Here is a 16,092-nt window from a genome sequence, read left to right as displayed (position 1 = left end):
GGAATATGCGTTACTTTACACCATCACAAAAGAATACAACAAGTGTAAATTAAAAATTTATAACACCCCCGACAAGTGAAGGTTACAGTAACTAGAAAAGAGCTGATAACTTTCAAACGGCTGAACCGATTTTCTTGGATTATAGTTAAGAACACTCTCGATCAAGCCACCTTTCAAACAAAAAAAAACTAAATTAAAATCGGTTCATTCGTTTGGGAGCTACGATGGTGGCATCGTAGCTTCTAAGATAGATACACAGATACATACGTCACAAGTTTGGGCCTTTTCCGTTTTATTTACCGGCCCGGAACGCTCCAACTTTAACGGCCCCACTAAATTCTCACGGGATGTATGCATGCTCTGCAATCGGGCTTGTGGCACTTCTCTTGAAATATGCGAATAACTAATACTATGTACTACATCAACTTGACTGCCGCGACTTCGTCCACATGAATTTAGGTGATATCTTTGATTTTACCAAATACTTAGGTACCTATCTGCTTTTTTCGTCAAAATTGGTTAAACGGATGGGCCGTAAAAAGGTACGACAAATAGAAACTTTCACTTTTATAATATTCGTATATGTATGTATGTCGAGTACAATATCGCTGATTTAACCTTGGAAGTATCGCAAAAAACTTTACAATCAACAATAAACCTTTTTTTAATCGAGTCATTCGTATTGTAGTCTAATGAAGTTATTAGTGTGCGGCTTGAACTAATTACGAAATCTATTTTACTTAGCAAGTACATAAAAGAAATATTAATTAACTATTGCTTTTAACCGTATTCGACTTCAGACTCGCGCAGGAAGTTCAAAAAAAGGAGAGTAATGTTTTCAGGGTTCTCGTATGTAACAATCTCATGTTATACTTATGTAATGTTCTCATGTTTGCATGAGAATTTTTTTAGTCCATCATAAGTTCTAGTTCGCTGAACAGATTTGTACATAATAATTATGGGTTATCGTTAGAATCCTTACATCATTCATTGGCGGTTCTCCTGGTGCTGATGTTCATGGGCGGCGGTAATCACTTAACATCAGGTGACCCGCCTGCTCGTTTGCTCGCTATTTTTTTTTAAACCAGTGATACTGGATATAATTTTTTTTTATTCAATCTTGCTTTCTTGTTCGCTTTTTGGCAGGACAGTTGTGTTTTTTTTAAATTGTGACTTGGTTTTGAATCATTTTTTTATACATTGCTTGACTGTTGCTCATGCTTGGTGAAGATGATGCAGTCTATAGCATTGTAACGATCTTCACATAACAATACTAGCAGCTGGCGCCACAGGTATTTTCAATAACTCGCTATAAAGCCTCAATCGTGCAAATGTAGTGTTCACTACGGGACACTATATTTTAGAACGACCCCTCTGGCGCAGTGGTGATCGCTGTGGTCTTAAAACTGGGATGTCCCAGGTTCTATCCCCGGCAGGGGCAATTTCGGAATTTACATTTTTTTAATAATTGTCTCTGGTCTGGTCTGGTGGGAGGCGTCGGCCGTGGCTAGTTACCAACCTACCGGCAAAGCTGTGCCACCAAGGCCATACTATAAGGGCCAAAAGGATGGAACGGGTTTACTTGATGGCCAAGTAAACCCGCTTCCATCGTTGACTGCATAATCGCTTACCATCAGGTGAGATTGCAAGCATGGTGAGCAGTCAAGGGCTAACTCGTATCTAAATATATAAAAAAAACCTTCTTACGTACAGACTGGTTGATTTTCAAAGTGGCGATTATAATATTATGTTGCGTAAAAGATGCATTATCATTCATGCTTAGAAAACATTTTAATTTAAAAAAATGTACACCAATCGGCTAAATGGAACCAAAGTTATCAGTAGGACCGAAAATCCATCGGACGTGACTGGATATTCGAGTAAACGGGAGCAAGGGGGTTTGATGAAAAAAGAAAGCACACGGAATGCCAATATGGATATGGACTAAGCAAAAAAGATATTAATCCTTTACGAGGAGATGCTGTATGCATCACTCCCAGCCAAAGTACCCGACCACTTGGTCATATAAACGTGAGACTATTTTAATATCGAATAAGCACTTATCCCAAGTCACGCGCGAGCCGAACATGTTATTTCAATCCGAATTTCCTGAAGGCTTTAGCAAGATGCGCAATGTTTTAACAACTCGTAAATTGTTATTTTTTGACAAAATATGATGCTTATTAGTTAGTTGTTACGTTTGTGCGGGAAAGTGAGAAATTGAATCACAAGATTTTGTTATAAAAATCGGAGATGTGTAATCTCTTTGATTTTCCGGGATAAAAAGTAGCATATGTGCTGATCCAGAGTATAATCTATCTCCATTTGCAGCCAGTAGTTGTTGCGTGAAAGACTAACAAACCTAAACACACACACACACACACACACACACACACACACACACACACACACACACACACAAACTTTCGCCTTTATAATATTAGTGTAATGCTTCTGTCAACCGTGTTGCTAATGTAATATGGAAATGGCGGCCGGCCGGATTCGCAATGCGGGCAGATAAGGATTTTATAGCGAAATTGCACAATAGCCTGCCGGGTAAACAGTGTGAAAATAGGCATGTTCGCGCGAAACACCCCCGATAAGTGGGTAACGCGGCGTCATCGGGACGTTTCGTCTGATAACGTCGCCCATGTGGCTTTTAATGTTTCATTTCGGAAATATTAATAAACTAGACGATGCCGGCGACATCGTATTCGTGAATTTAGGTTTTCCAAAATCCCGTGGGATCTTGATTTTCCGGGATAAAAAGTAGCCTATATGCTGATCCAGAGTATAATCTATCTCCATTCCAAATGTCAGCCAAATACGTCTCGTAGTTTTTGCGTGAAGGAGTAACAAACATACATACCTACACACCCCCACACCCGCCAACACACCCACATTAAGAGACATTCAACACTTAGGGACTAAGAGACAACAACTAGTCGATCCTAGAGCTAATTTCATGAGCTTCTGTGAGGATGATACTGCCGTTGGGGAAATTAAGTGCCATAAGCCTACTTTGTCGTATTAGTTTACAAATTGCGAAAAATCAAATTAAATTTTAATTTCGCGGGCAGACCCGTCGCATCCACCTTAACATCTTTCAGGCTGCCTTGCAGTACCTTACAGCTTTCAAAAATAAAAGCTTTTGCTTTCTTTCTTTCTTTCAGTATTCAGAGGTCAAATACTCAGATATCTTTTTCCTATTAGAGACGACCACAGTCTAGAAGTGAAGCATAAAGAGGCTCAATCTTTTTGAGATAAAATAAATATTATATTGTCTATGGATAAAATAAAGATTTCGTCGCAGACCAAAAGACAAACATCAAACATAACGTCGAAAGTCGTGCGTAATGATTTACGCGCAAATAAATAATTCATTTATGGTAATGTACCGCGCGGCGCCTATTGAAATTTAGGATTTTCCTCACATTTTCCCAGCAACACCGCTTAAAAGCCGATCGTCTTAATACCACGGGCCACGTAAAATTTCCACACCCCTAAGCCGCGAGTATTTAAAGACGTAGCTGTATTCTTTGTCTAAATATTTACCTGCTATGAAATAATAATGATTAATTCATTGTAAGCCCTAAACACTGAACCGCCGAGTTTCTTACTGGTTCTTCTCGGTAGGAACGGCATTCCCAAATCCCAACCAGTGGTAAATTATTTTGACGATTCAAAAGCACTTGTAAATGTTTACTTAAATAAAATATATATTCTATTCTATTCTACAGTCTTTACTACTGTATTAAGTGACCCGTTGGAACACTTTATTTTTATTTTGACTAAATTAAATTAAACAATACGAGTGAATACGAGTATACCTACCTACTCCGTTTCAGCTTTATTGAATAAAAACAAATATACACAATGAAGTTCGTTGAATTATGATTTTTTCTTTTTAAATTTGAATTCTGAACGCACCCGAAAAAAACTTTATTCGTGTACAGATTTTTTTTTGCATTAGTTCCTTATTAATATAGAAACTTTTTATTGAAACCTCCACGGTACTGGCGCCTCTTGTATCAAGCGTCTAGCGTTTTCCTTGCTGTAGTGAGATGAAAAGTTGTGTGTTTTTCAAGGCTTCAAGTTATTTGCGTTCGAGCCTTTGAATTTCTCGCTATGCTCAGGATTCTATTTTTGAACCACTCGTTTCGCTCGCGCTGACTCCGGAGTTCAATACAAACTCGCGCGACAAAATAACATCTTTGCAGCCATGCATCACAAATAACTATTCTTTAAAATGTAATGCAGCCGGCAAAAAGATGTCTAGAGATTTATCGTTTTAGATATTTAAAAAATCGAAAATCAGTGCTTGCATGAAAGGTTTGTAACTTCTTTCTTCAGGATAGGAAGGGATTAGACAGGAATCTGGAAGGAAAATATAACAGTATTAGCATCTAGAGATGAGTAAATCTTAACTTATATCATAAAGATACTTTTGGGGCGAGTATTTTTGAATTAATATCTAGCACTGAAATCGGGTATTAAAACTGACAATTTGTTTCATATGGTCTTCGTGTGGATGCTACTTTGATGGATGTCTCGTCACTAACATACGTAGTTCCGAATACGCTCACGTCATGACGTTCACTGCTGCTTTAAATGGCGACAATCAAGTTGCTTCAAAAACAGGATGGCAATACCAAGTCCAGCGTACCTACTAGTAATAGGTAGTAGAGGTCAAAGGTATCTAGATTCTTTAAGACAACTTTGTCCTAATCAAAATCTAGTCATTCATTTTAGTCTATCTTTTGTGCTATGTCTGAAAAAGGTCTGCTAATGCTTATTATTGGCATTATTATAGGAGTGGAACAACGAATTCCTGAAAAGCCAGCAACGTAAAGGTTGTGCCTATGGTGCTGCAAATGTTCATGGGCGGCGGTAATCACTTAACATAACGCGTTACCATCACCATGTGTTAACCATACTAAATGTTTGAAACCGATACGCTTCTGCTGCGTCATGACACAACACACAACACGACACGACACGCTAGTATATCCGGCTTGGCCCCTATAGATATCTGTCAGCGAGATTCTTTGTAAACCGAATTGATAAATCGAAATGACACCCAATAATATCTAAAGCATTCAAAAAACCTAAATCACGTTTCATGACCAAGCAATCCTAACCGATCAGATCGTACGCGTTTTTGTTTCACATAAAACCATCCATCAATATTTTCCAAAAAGCTAGTCTCTTCTTGGGCAAGAAGGTTTGAACTTGGTGCTTTACGCAACAGTCCCGCTCCACGAAGGCACAGACCACTGGGTCCAAAACTTTAGAAAGTGTCATCGAAGTGTTCGCGAATTAACATATTGCTCGGTTTCCTATATTATGTTGCGCCTTAATGACGAATTACTCATTTTTTTAATCCGTAATACATATAGTTAAAAATTGAAACCAGTACTTACCCTAGATTTTGCGGACCAAGTCATTTAATAAATTAAATCAGAGTAATCTTATCAAATCAATCTTGCCTAAGCGGCTAGTGTAGGTAATTTTTAAAAAGTCATGCACCTACTTACTTATAATTTCGTCAAAATGGTGTTACATTGCAATTACCCTGGCTTAAATGCCAGAGCTATTAATGTCGGCCAAAATCACGTATGTCAACTCCTTGGAGTGATGATTACGGAACATTTCCTTTTCCGCTTGATTTCGCTTTCACTCTGGATTGCGGTAAAATACAGAAATTTGTTTTCCGTGTACACTACCTTCGCTTTAATGTTACAAAACACGGATAATTTATTTTTCGATTTACAGGACGTCACCCTAATTTCGATTCGCGACGTTTATGTGTATTAGTACTAGTGGGTTGGTATACAGAAACGGGGTACAGATATAGTTAACTTTGGAATTATTTCAACATTCACGAATTTTAAAAATAAAATAAACCTTTTTTTATGGTTCCATTCATACGTCCGAGTAAAAAAATGGAAGCCTTATAGGATGCCTGTCTGTCCGTCTGTCACAGCTAGTTTGATTCGAATCAAAACCGATTATGTTAGATACACTTGTATTTCTATGACCCAAACAGGACTTTTTGAATATGGAAGTGACTTTTGGGGTGCAAATCTGGAAAATTAGAAAATTTTGACGGCTAGTTTGTTTTTTGTACCAGAAAGTTGTAACTATAAAGAGAAAAAGAAAGTGAAAGTGGACAGAGAAGCACACATCTCTATAAAAGACCTCTACCAGTGACTCTTGGCAGTGCGAGAGTTTGTAAAGGGAGTAAATACAACAAAGACAAAAAAAGTATGTAATGTGAACATATCAAAGCACGTACCATGAATAGTCAGCTCGGAGTCTCGGTTCAGCTCGTACAACCTCAGGGCCTCGTCCAGCTCCAGCTGAGTGGATATGGTACACGGGTCACCTTCTTCATCCACCCACTTCATTGTGAACACCTGGGTCAAACAAATTAAAATTAGGCTGGTTTAGGCAGGTAGTAATGACTTATCACAAGTAAAGGGAAAAATCCGAAACCGTCAACTTTTGGTTACATCACTAAAATAAAAACCGGCCAAGTGCGAGTCAGAATCGCGCACCGAGGGTTCCATATGACCCTAGGTCAACGAGAAATACTATATACTATAAATACTATATACTAGAAATACTATAGATTTTCTTGACAGACACGACAGACGGACAGACAGACAACAAAGTGATTCTATAAGGGTTCCGTTTTTACTTTTGAGGTACGGAACCCTAAAAACGGTTATTTCTTTTACGGTGGTACGGAACCCTTCGTGTACGAGTCTGATTCGCACTTATCTAGTTTTTTACCCGACTACGGCAATGCAAAAAGGAAGGGTTTGCATCGCAGAATTACTATCCATTCCATACTATAATATTTATTTATTTAAACATCTTTATTGTTAACAAAATTACTAATATGTATAACTTTTAAAGTTTTATTTTCCACACACTACTTTTGTTTTTTTTTTTAACCTGTTCTTTGGGGTGTGGCCCTCTGTGGGTAAAAGCGTCCTTCCATGTTTTTCCATGTTTCTCTGTTAATTGCAAAATCCATCCAATTCTTTCCGGCTATGTTGATGATGTCATCCTTCCAGTTTTTCCTGTCTTTCCACTCTCCTTTTGCCTTTCGAGCCCTGCCATTTCGTTGCTAAGTCCACCTGTTGTCTTTGTATCTTGATATATGTCCTGCCCATTACCATTTTTGTTCAAGAGCATACTGAAGAGCGTCTATTAACTTAGTTTTCTTTCGGATACCTATGTTTCTTATTTTTTGTATTCTTCTCAGCTCCATATGCTTCTTGTTTTATTTTATCAGTGAATACCCATGTTTGGCTTGCATAAGTTAGGCTTGGGAGGATGCAGGAATCAATTAATATCTTTTTCATTTTTGTCATAATTTCCTATTAAAATTTCTTTTTGTGCTCAGTATATCTTCTATGTTATGTTAACTCTTCTGCTCACTTCATTTTAGTTTGTGTTTTTACCCAAGAACATAGCTGTGTTCTTGGGTAGAAACACAAACGAAACACTATCGAATTTTCTTCTATTTTGATTGTTTTCGTGTGACTGTTTGTTATGATTTTATTGACTGTTTTATGATGTTATGCATCCCAGGAAAGGTCACAGAATACTTTTTGACCCGGAAAATCAAAGAGTTTCACACAGAATTCATGAAAAACCTAATCCTACGTGGACAAAGTGGCAGGGCATTATCTACATATTCGGTACAGAGATAACTTACACACTGGAGATGAATATACATAAGCTACTTTTTATCTCGAAAAATCGAAGAGATCCCTTGGGATTTATAAAAACCTAAATCCACGCGGACGAAGTCGCGGACATCATCTAGTAATAAATAAAGGTTTTAAAAGTAGTAACTAATCGTAGTTTATTTACTTAAACTCTATTATCTTTTTGTTACTTGTGTTTGCAGTTTTTATGAAGCCAAAACTATTCTTCTATGTTTTTTACCTTTTGCAACGTTCAGTAAGGCGTGACGATAAGTTCAAAGACTTCTTAGTTTGTCTATTTTTTTTAAATCTGAAATCAAATCTTAAATACTAAACCGAATGTTAGACTGAGTTCCTTTTTGGCTATTTTAGGCAAAATAAAAAAACATGCATATCTAACAAGCAGTATTTGCTTTAAATATTTACAAATAGGATAGAAATTGAATTTATACAGATTAAATACATAATGACATTCTCACTCAGCAGGTGATGATGAGTTTCTTACGTGATCAAATTAGAAAAGAGGAGATCCACAGGAGAACCAGAGTAACCGACATAGCTCAACGGAATTCGAAGCCGAAGTGGTAATAGACAGAGCACATAGTTCAAAAAAACTATAGACATTGGGAACCCTAGGTATAGGAAATCGGATTGGTGATCTTGCACCGAAAAGCGCAGGTAGACGACGACAGACGACATCAAAAGAGTTGCAGGGAAGCGCAAGACTGTGTGTGTGAAAGTCCCACAAGACACCTATGCCCAGCAGTTGAAATTTTGACCATAAATCGAAATTCCTCAATAAATCGATTTACATTTCTATGATTTTAGTGTGACACAATACATTTTCCATAATCATTTTATAGTTACTTGTGGCACATGCACTATCTCTTATCATGGCCTTAATCCATGATTCAACATTTACTAACAACATTGTCTAATTTCATAGGCTCATGAACAATTTTGTAACAAGCCAACAATCAACATTGTAAAATAGTTACTTTGATGGAAATAGCAATAAAAATTATGGTCTCAACTAAAAAGTGCCTTTTAAACTAAGTGTTCAGGATAGGTGTCGAACAAGCTCGAATAACAAACTAATGTTGTTTAAAGCACTTTATTATAAGTACTGTACAGAATTGAGAATAGGTAACATGGTGGACGCACAGGCCGCGCGTAGCTATCTATCTGGCCGCATTTCGAATGTCGGGGTTCTCATTTGAGCACTTTATACGCGGCACGTCACTCGACACATATATCTAGGTATACACACATCCTAGCGGCGCGAACATCCTCCCGGCCCTTGAAAGATCCTTTCAAGAGCAAGAAGTTGGCAACAGGCAGATCCGATTAAGGGCCCGTCGCACAATGCCCTGAGCGTTGGAGATGTCTGCAACGCGGGGCACGTCATCAGCTCCAGGATGCAGTTGTGTCACTCTGCTAAGGCGTCAGCAGAGCGGAGGCGCGCTTGGCTCCTTCAGCAAAACTAGGTCGTGAACCTTCAATGTTGTACACCTTGTGCGCCACTTCGTGCGCTTTTGTAGTTCGGCCACATAAACGTTAGCCCATCGTTTCCAAAAGTGCTGGTGCGCCTGCTTCAGCCGTTGAAATCGGTCGAGTCGGTTGGTGTTGATTTCTAGTAGAGGTGGACTCGGCAAGGACATGAGTGGCCTGCCAATCAGAAAGTGTCCGGGTGTGAGACACTGGAGATCATTGGGGGAAGGACAGAGGGGCCGGCTGTTGAGGATTGACTCAACCTGTGCAAACAATGAAGATAATTCCTCGAAAGTTAAGTTGGATGTGCACATTACTCTTTTTGGATGAAATTTGGTTGCCTTTGTGCCGGCCTCCCACAAACCACTGAAGTTAAGAGCGTATACGAGGGAGAACTCAAACTCAATATTCTGTTTGGATACAAAGTTTTGTACAGAGTCTTGAAACTCCCCAGATTTTAGACGATCACGCTCGTTATAAAATAAAATCTTAGTTAGATGACTGTCAGCATATAATAAAATTGGACATTTTTTGTCGTAATTAAAATCGGACATAGAAAGATGGCCACCTACGCGGAGTATACCCTTTGCATCAATAACGGTGTCCAATGAAGACAGAAGTGAACTTGCTTTAAACTGCTTATTGCTAGACAAAAGTGTCAATTCGTTTGCAAAAGACTGACCTTGTGAAATCTTCACTGGAGCACACATAGAATTATCAAGTTCGGAAGATTGCAATAGACCAGTCAACCTATTTTTGGACTTTATTACGTTATTGATACATCGAAGCACCCAGGTATAAATGTGTTGTAAAATAGGCAATTTTGAAATACTAGTTAAATTAAGGAAAGGTTCCTGGGCCTCCACTGCGAGTGTTCTGATTTCAGGTAGGTTTTTAATTCTATGTTCTTGTGCGGGCCAAGTCGCTTCTGGCTCTAAAAGGTAAGTTGATCCATGCCACCATAACTCACATTGGTTCACGCAAGAGGGCTGCACACCACGTGAAACTAAATAAGCTGGGTTTTGTGATGTAGGGGCATGGGAATTAAGTTCAGAAATTTCAGTTGTAGTCGATTTACTGGTTAGTTTTAGAAGAACTGGATGATGAGGCAGATAAAATGAAGATTCTGATAGGGGTTTGTCGTATACAGATAAATGCTTAAGGTCTGCATACTCCCTCATGAATTCTACATATGATTGCTTGAGTAAAGGCTGTTTATTGAAGCGCCTTTCAAGGTTAAAAATACTTCTTCCTGCCAATGCATAAGAATTCCCTAAACAATCCTTGTCACAACGAAGCGGGATTTTTACGCAAAAATGGCCATCATCACAGCGGTAAGTGTTTTGGAGAAAATGCTGTTCACAAAGATGCTCCTCTTCTTTATAGATGGTCTTAGTAGGCACTTTTTCAAGTTCCAAAAATTTGTAATTTCATTAGATAAATCTGAGTCGCAACTAACTAAGTTGCAAGAAGTTTCTTGAGCAGGGTAAGATTTATGTGCCTTTATACTAGGGCCTATAGGACCGGCTATTAGCCATCCTAACTTGGAGCTATGCAAAATAGGGTAGTGCTCACCAAGAGAATGCTGTTCAGTGCCAATGATACACCAGAACAGCTCTGCGCCCAGAATAACATCAATATCAGAGGGAATGTTAAATGTTGGATCCGCCAGCTGAAAATTGGAAATATTCAATCTTGTAATATCGAAGGCAATCTTAGGCAGTTGACCTGTAAGCTTAGGCAAAACTAAACAAGATACAGTCGTATTGAAAGAGGAATGTTTTGATTTTATGTGGACTAAACATCGTTCTGATAAAACATTTAGTTTGGTGTCACCGATACCAATGATCTTGGTATCGATTTTTTGAGAAGGTAAGCCAAGACTTTGTTTGACAGCTGTGGTCAAGAATGAGGACTGGCTTCCGCTGTCAAGAAGAGCACGCACTGTGACCTTTTCATTAGTGGTCGGATTAAACAAATCAACTAGTGCGGTGCATAGTAGAACTTCAGTCACTGATGTGGATGACATGGTAACAGTCTCTAGTGCTGGTTCTTCTTCACTTTCGGAGACGTTGACGTGGATCAGTGAATTGTGCCGTTGGTTACAGATCTTACAGCCACCACCAGACAGGCGGCACTGGTCCACGGTGTGATCCTTGCGGAGGCAATTCCGGCAAAGATTTAGAGAAGATACGAGTGCAGATCTATCTTCTGGAGATTTATTCTTGAAGGTCAAGCACTCGTAAATACGATGTTTACCTTTACAAACTGGACAGACAAAATTAACTTTAGATTTAGAAGGTGAACTGGTCGCTGAGAATGATTTAGTAAACTCCCTCTTACCCTTTGGTGAGGGTTCTGTGGAACTGCGACGTTTACTTTTAATTGCCTCAAATACATCTGCCCTATTTTTTAGAAATTGGAAGAAATCATCTAGTGTAGGGATGTCCTTCAATGAACTTCTGCTTTCTTCCCACTTCAAACTTGTGGTGGGGTCTAGCTTTTGTGAAATAAGAAAAATTATAAGCATGTCCCAACTTTCAGTAGGCAACCCTAATGTGTGAAGGGCACGCAAGTTTTTAGTGACATGGTCTATAATAAAACGAAAAGATTTCTCGGTTTCGCGAACCGTATCTACACTGAGCAAAGCCTTTAAGTGATTATTTATCAATTGGCGCTTGTTATCATAACGCTCGCAGAGAAGCTGCCATGCCTTACTATAATTTTTATCACTTACTTCCAAATTACTTATCACGCGGGCGGCCTCTCCTTCTAGGTATGAATTCAAATAATAAAACTTGTGTATATCTTTTATTCTAGTATTATCATGGACTAGAGACACAAAGGTGTCCTTAAATTCCAGCCATTTGTAATAAGAACCATCAAAGTTTGAAATTTTAATAGTTGGTAACTTAAAACCCAACAACCCGTCGCATTCGTCGTGATCATGACAAGAATGCGATGAATTATTTTGTTTCTTTGGAGTAGAATTCGTATCAATTAATTGCTGGGCAGTCGCGATGCAATAGCAAAAGTCTTGCTCAATAGTTTCGCGAATATTTAATTCCGCGTCTAGGTTTTCTACATTAAGAACCTCTATTTGCGTTTGTAGCTCATCGAAATCCGTAAATAATGTTTCAAATCGACTTAATTTAATTGATAATTTGCTGACTTCGACTGGTGAAATTGACTTGCAACTAGACAAAACGTCTAAGTTATTTTTAAACTTAGTGAGTCGGCCTTTAAATGAGCTACGTTTTGCTGTTAATTCTCTTAGGTTAGTATCAAGACTCTGTTCGCTTAGCGACATTTTAATTAAGTAGTGTTACTGTGTTATTAATAAAATATAAAAATGGTAGGTACGATACGCTCCTATACTTCGATGCGTTGACTCGAGCCGGCCGGTGAGAGGCAGGCTCGCGGCTACGCTCAAGGTCGCACGATGCAAATTCAGCCGCTGCAAGCGCGCTTGTAGATGCACCGTACGCGTAGACGTTGTTCGAAAGGAAGCGCTGAGTCGCTGAAATTGATATTACGCAACACTGTAGTCGTAACTTGGAAACAATAAAAATAAGTAGGTAGATAGAATTGAGTTTTAGGATTAATTTACTTATAATTGCGTTAATTTTTGCATGTAAATAGCAATTTAAATAAAGAATAAGTGAAATGGATCTAAGCCTTGCAAATGAGGCGTAAAACAAAATAAGTAAGTAGTTACTTAGGTATATTTTAACAAGTTTGGTATTTAACTGTTGTTTTAAACCAAATAAAATTTAAAGATATGTGCTTATTAGGTCCGTAAGCAAAGAAGACCATAAATAAATTATTATTTAGGTATGAAGGCGCTTACGAAAGGCACTAGGTAGGTAATTAGGTATAGATGTTCACAATTGGAACTTAATTGTTATTATTAGGAAAATAAGTTTCAAAGGCAGCGCTTATTAGCTTCGTAAGCAAAGAAGTCCTAAAATAAATTATTATTTAGGTATGAAGGCGCTTACGAAAGGCACTAGGTAGGTAATTAGATTACCTACAGTTTGGATTAACTTAATCGTTATTTTAAGGCAAATAAGTTTTAAAGACAGTGCTTATTAGCTTCGTAAGCAAAGAAGTCCTAAAATAAATGTTTATTTAGGTAAAGGCACTTACGAAAGCACTAGGTTGGTAAGTATAGATTACCCACAGTTCACAGTTTGGATTAACTTAATTGTTATTTTAAGGCAATTAAGTTTGAAAGACAGTGCTTATTAGCTTCGTAAGCAAAGAAGTCCTAAAATAAATGTTTATTTAGGTAAAGGCGCTTACGAAAAGCACTAAGTAGGTAATTAAATACCTATAGATTGTGCACAGCCATAAAATAGATGGGTAATCCTAATGATTTTCTATGCAATTAGACTAGATGTAGGCTTAATATTCACTATTACATTGATTTATGCACATAATAGAAAATATTTTATGCCTTTAGGGTCTAAATTCATTGCCTGCACAGACTGAAGGGGACAAATTAGGGACAAAGAAAAGGAACTGGCTCACTCGATTTAACAGGCCACGTCCATTGTTTGATGATCCTTGCCGGTTCTCGATCTTCCAAACTGCTGTAGACCTCGTCGGCTGAATAGGTAGACACATCACAAGATCCAAGTCTTCGATCGAAGTCGGCTTGCGGATCATAGTCCCGTTATGAAGCGTGGCGTGGCACTTTAGATGCAAGTGGATTTCTTCGCCAAAACTTCGTTGTCCGAAATTGCAGGTCCTGTCACGGTCGCCATTTCTTGTTCAGGATAGGTGTCGAACAAGCTCGAATAACAAACTAATGTTGTTTAAAGCACTTTATTATAAGTACTGTACAGAATTGAGAATAGGTAACATGGTGGACGCACAGGCCGCGCGTAGCTATCTATCTGGCCGCATTTCGAATGTCGGGGTTCTCATTTGAGCACTTTATACGCGGCACGTCACTCGACACATATATCTAGGTATACACACATCCTAGCGGCGCGAACACTAAGCACAGATTTGTTCATATGAAATGATGCAAAATTCTGTTTGCTTCTGCTTTGCCATATAAATAGCTCTTTAATTTTATTAATATAGTTACCAGTTTCTACGCTTAAATATATAGTACGCGACAGGTTAAAATGGCAATCTGGCGCAGACCCCCGCTAACTAGATGTGGGCGAGCACGGCCTGATGTGAAGGTGTGCAGGATGTGTGTGCGTGTTTGTGTCATCGCCCCCCCCCCTGCCCCCACCTCATACCCGCATTGCCATCTCAACCTGTCGCAGACTATATATATGTAGGTTTTCAAAAATTTGGTAGAGCTTGCTTAAAGGAGATGAAAATAGGCTAGTAAATAACCAGGTTGTTTAAAAAATTTTAATCCATGTAGACAAAGTCGTAGGCATTATCTAGTGACTAGATATTATCTACGACTTTGTAGACTACTAGATTCTAGTCTATGTATAATCACTACCCATATAATAAATTTGAAAGCGTGTTTGTTAGTTGGTTTGCCCTTAAATCAGAACTGCCCTGCAACAGAGCAACGGGTCGGCAAAGGGTACATGGTAAAACAATGAAACATCACACAGGTTTCCCAGTCTTTTTTAACCATAATTTCATATGGATGAATAGATGGGCATTGGGTGGTTCATTTATAAGTATACCTGATCAGGCTGAAAGCGGCATATAGCCATCATCTCTTGGGTGAACTCTTCCAGTGTGACATTATGGTTGATGTATGTAATGAACACATCACCACTGTACACAGTCTTCACTCGCACATCCGTTGTGTGATCATTCTGGCCTACCAGTTGACTCGGCATCATGTCACACTAACTTTTCACCAATCACCTGAAATTATATGACAAAGGGGTTCAGTTTAAACTTATTTAGCCAATAAAGTTTTTGACAAAAGGTAATTAATAATAGTATAATTAATAGTAGCCGGCAGGTAATATTGTACATCACACTTTAGAAAGAGATTTCGTCTTTGTAGAGTATTGTCTCTGTCACTCATACCTATGTGGTGTTTTGTCAGTTTCAACAACAGAGACAATACTCTACCTAAAAGTTGAAAGCTCTATCTAAATAAGGTTCTTATGAGCCTCATAACTTTAAGTTTATCCTGACTCTTTGAATAAATCTTAACCATAACTGACATAAACATAACTGTAACAAGTAAAACATTCAAAGTATGTACTTAGCTCAAACTAAGTCAATGCAAAAAAAAATGTATACCAATTTTAATTACGAACTTTGAGCATCATAAATTACTCATTATAACCAGCGCAGATGCCCAAATCTCTATAGTTATTCCTATGGTTTCTATAGGTAAGGTTTCTTTGCATAACCTATTTAACATACAATGATAATTATAGCGTAATTCCTAATGAACGATTATTGTGCGAGCCAAGCGGAGTATAGTTATGTGGTTTACTTCCCGTTTCGGCATGCACAAAAGGTGCTAAGGTGTAATATCGCACAAAACATTCTCACAACATGAATCATTTTAATAGGCACAAAGCAAACTTTTTAAAGTAACTTACTCAAATGAACAAAAACTGAACAGGCGCGATGTAAAAAGCACTGTTTAATTTAGAAAATTAATAAGAAATTCTCCTTTAATTACCTATTTATTTAAAAAGTAGTATCAACAAAAGTTTTGACACAACAACATTCAATTTGACAAACTGACAGTTGTTGGCTGTTGCAGCCGGAAGGAAAGGTAGAAAAGCGTTCGAGACAAACCATAAGCACGGTACAAATAGTAGGACTCCAAAAGTGTGCAGAGTTTCTTTCCAACATAAACTATTAGCCTTATGTATGAATGAGTAAAATGTATCTATTCGTTGAGTCTTTTAAAGAGGAACCATAG

At 38.2% G+C, this 16,092-nt stretch overlaps 2 protein-coding genes across 3 annotated transcripts in view; both read right to left on the bottom strand.

Annotated features, from left to right (window-relative positions):
• The window catches only part of LOC123873817 (atypical protein kinase C), a 260,236-nt gene extending 244,298 nt beyond the window's left edge, over positions 1–15,938 (bottom strand). Inside the window, exons 1-3 of one of the 2 annotated variants that reach the window (XM_045918882.1) lie at positions 15,847–15,938; positions 14,882–15,068; positions 6,299–6,419 (exon numbers count right to left, since the gene is read on the bottom strand). In XM_045918882.1, coding sequence (XP_045774838.1) covers positions 6,299–6,419; positions 14,882–15,043 — 283 coding nt within the window. In that variant the 5' untranslated portion in view covers positions 15,044–15,068; positions 15,847–15,938. Of the gene's footprint in view, positions 1–6,298; positions 6,420–14,881; positions 15,069–15,763 lie in introns of both variants that reach the window. The other variant, XM_045918880.1, reaches the window with a different exon arrangement.
• LOC123873819 lies at positions 8,919–13,143 on the bottom strand. Its single transcript, XM_045918885.1, has 2 exons — positions 10,791–13,143; positions 8,919–9,392 (listed from the first exon to the last, which is right to left on the bottom strand). Exons 1-2 carry the CDS (start codon positions 12,523–12,525, stop codon positions 9,358–9,360), a joined length of 1,770 nt encoding a protein of 589 aa, XP_045774841.1. The 5' UTR covers positions 12,526–13,143; the 3' UTR covers positions 8,919–9,357.
• Positions 15,939–16,092: the final 154 nt, after the last annotated feature.

This window comes from Maniola jurtina, chromosome 17 (assembly GCF_905333055.1).
Source record: "Maniola jurtina chromosome 17, ilManJurt1.1, whole genome shotgun sequence".
NCBI lineage: Eukaryota > Metazoa > Arthropoda > Insecta > Lepidoptera > Nymphalidae > Maniola > Maniola jurtina.
Note: the sequence above shows the minus strand (reverse complement) of the source record. Positions and strands in the feature narration are given on the sequence as shown.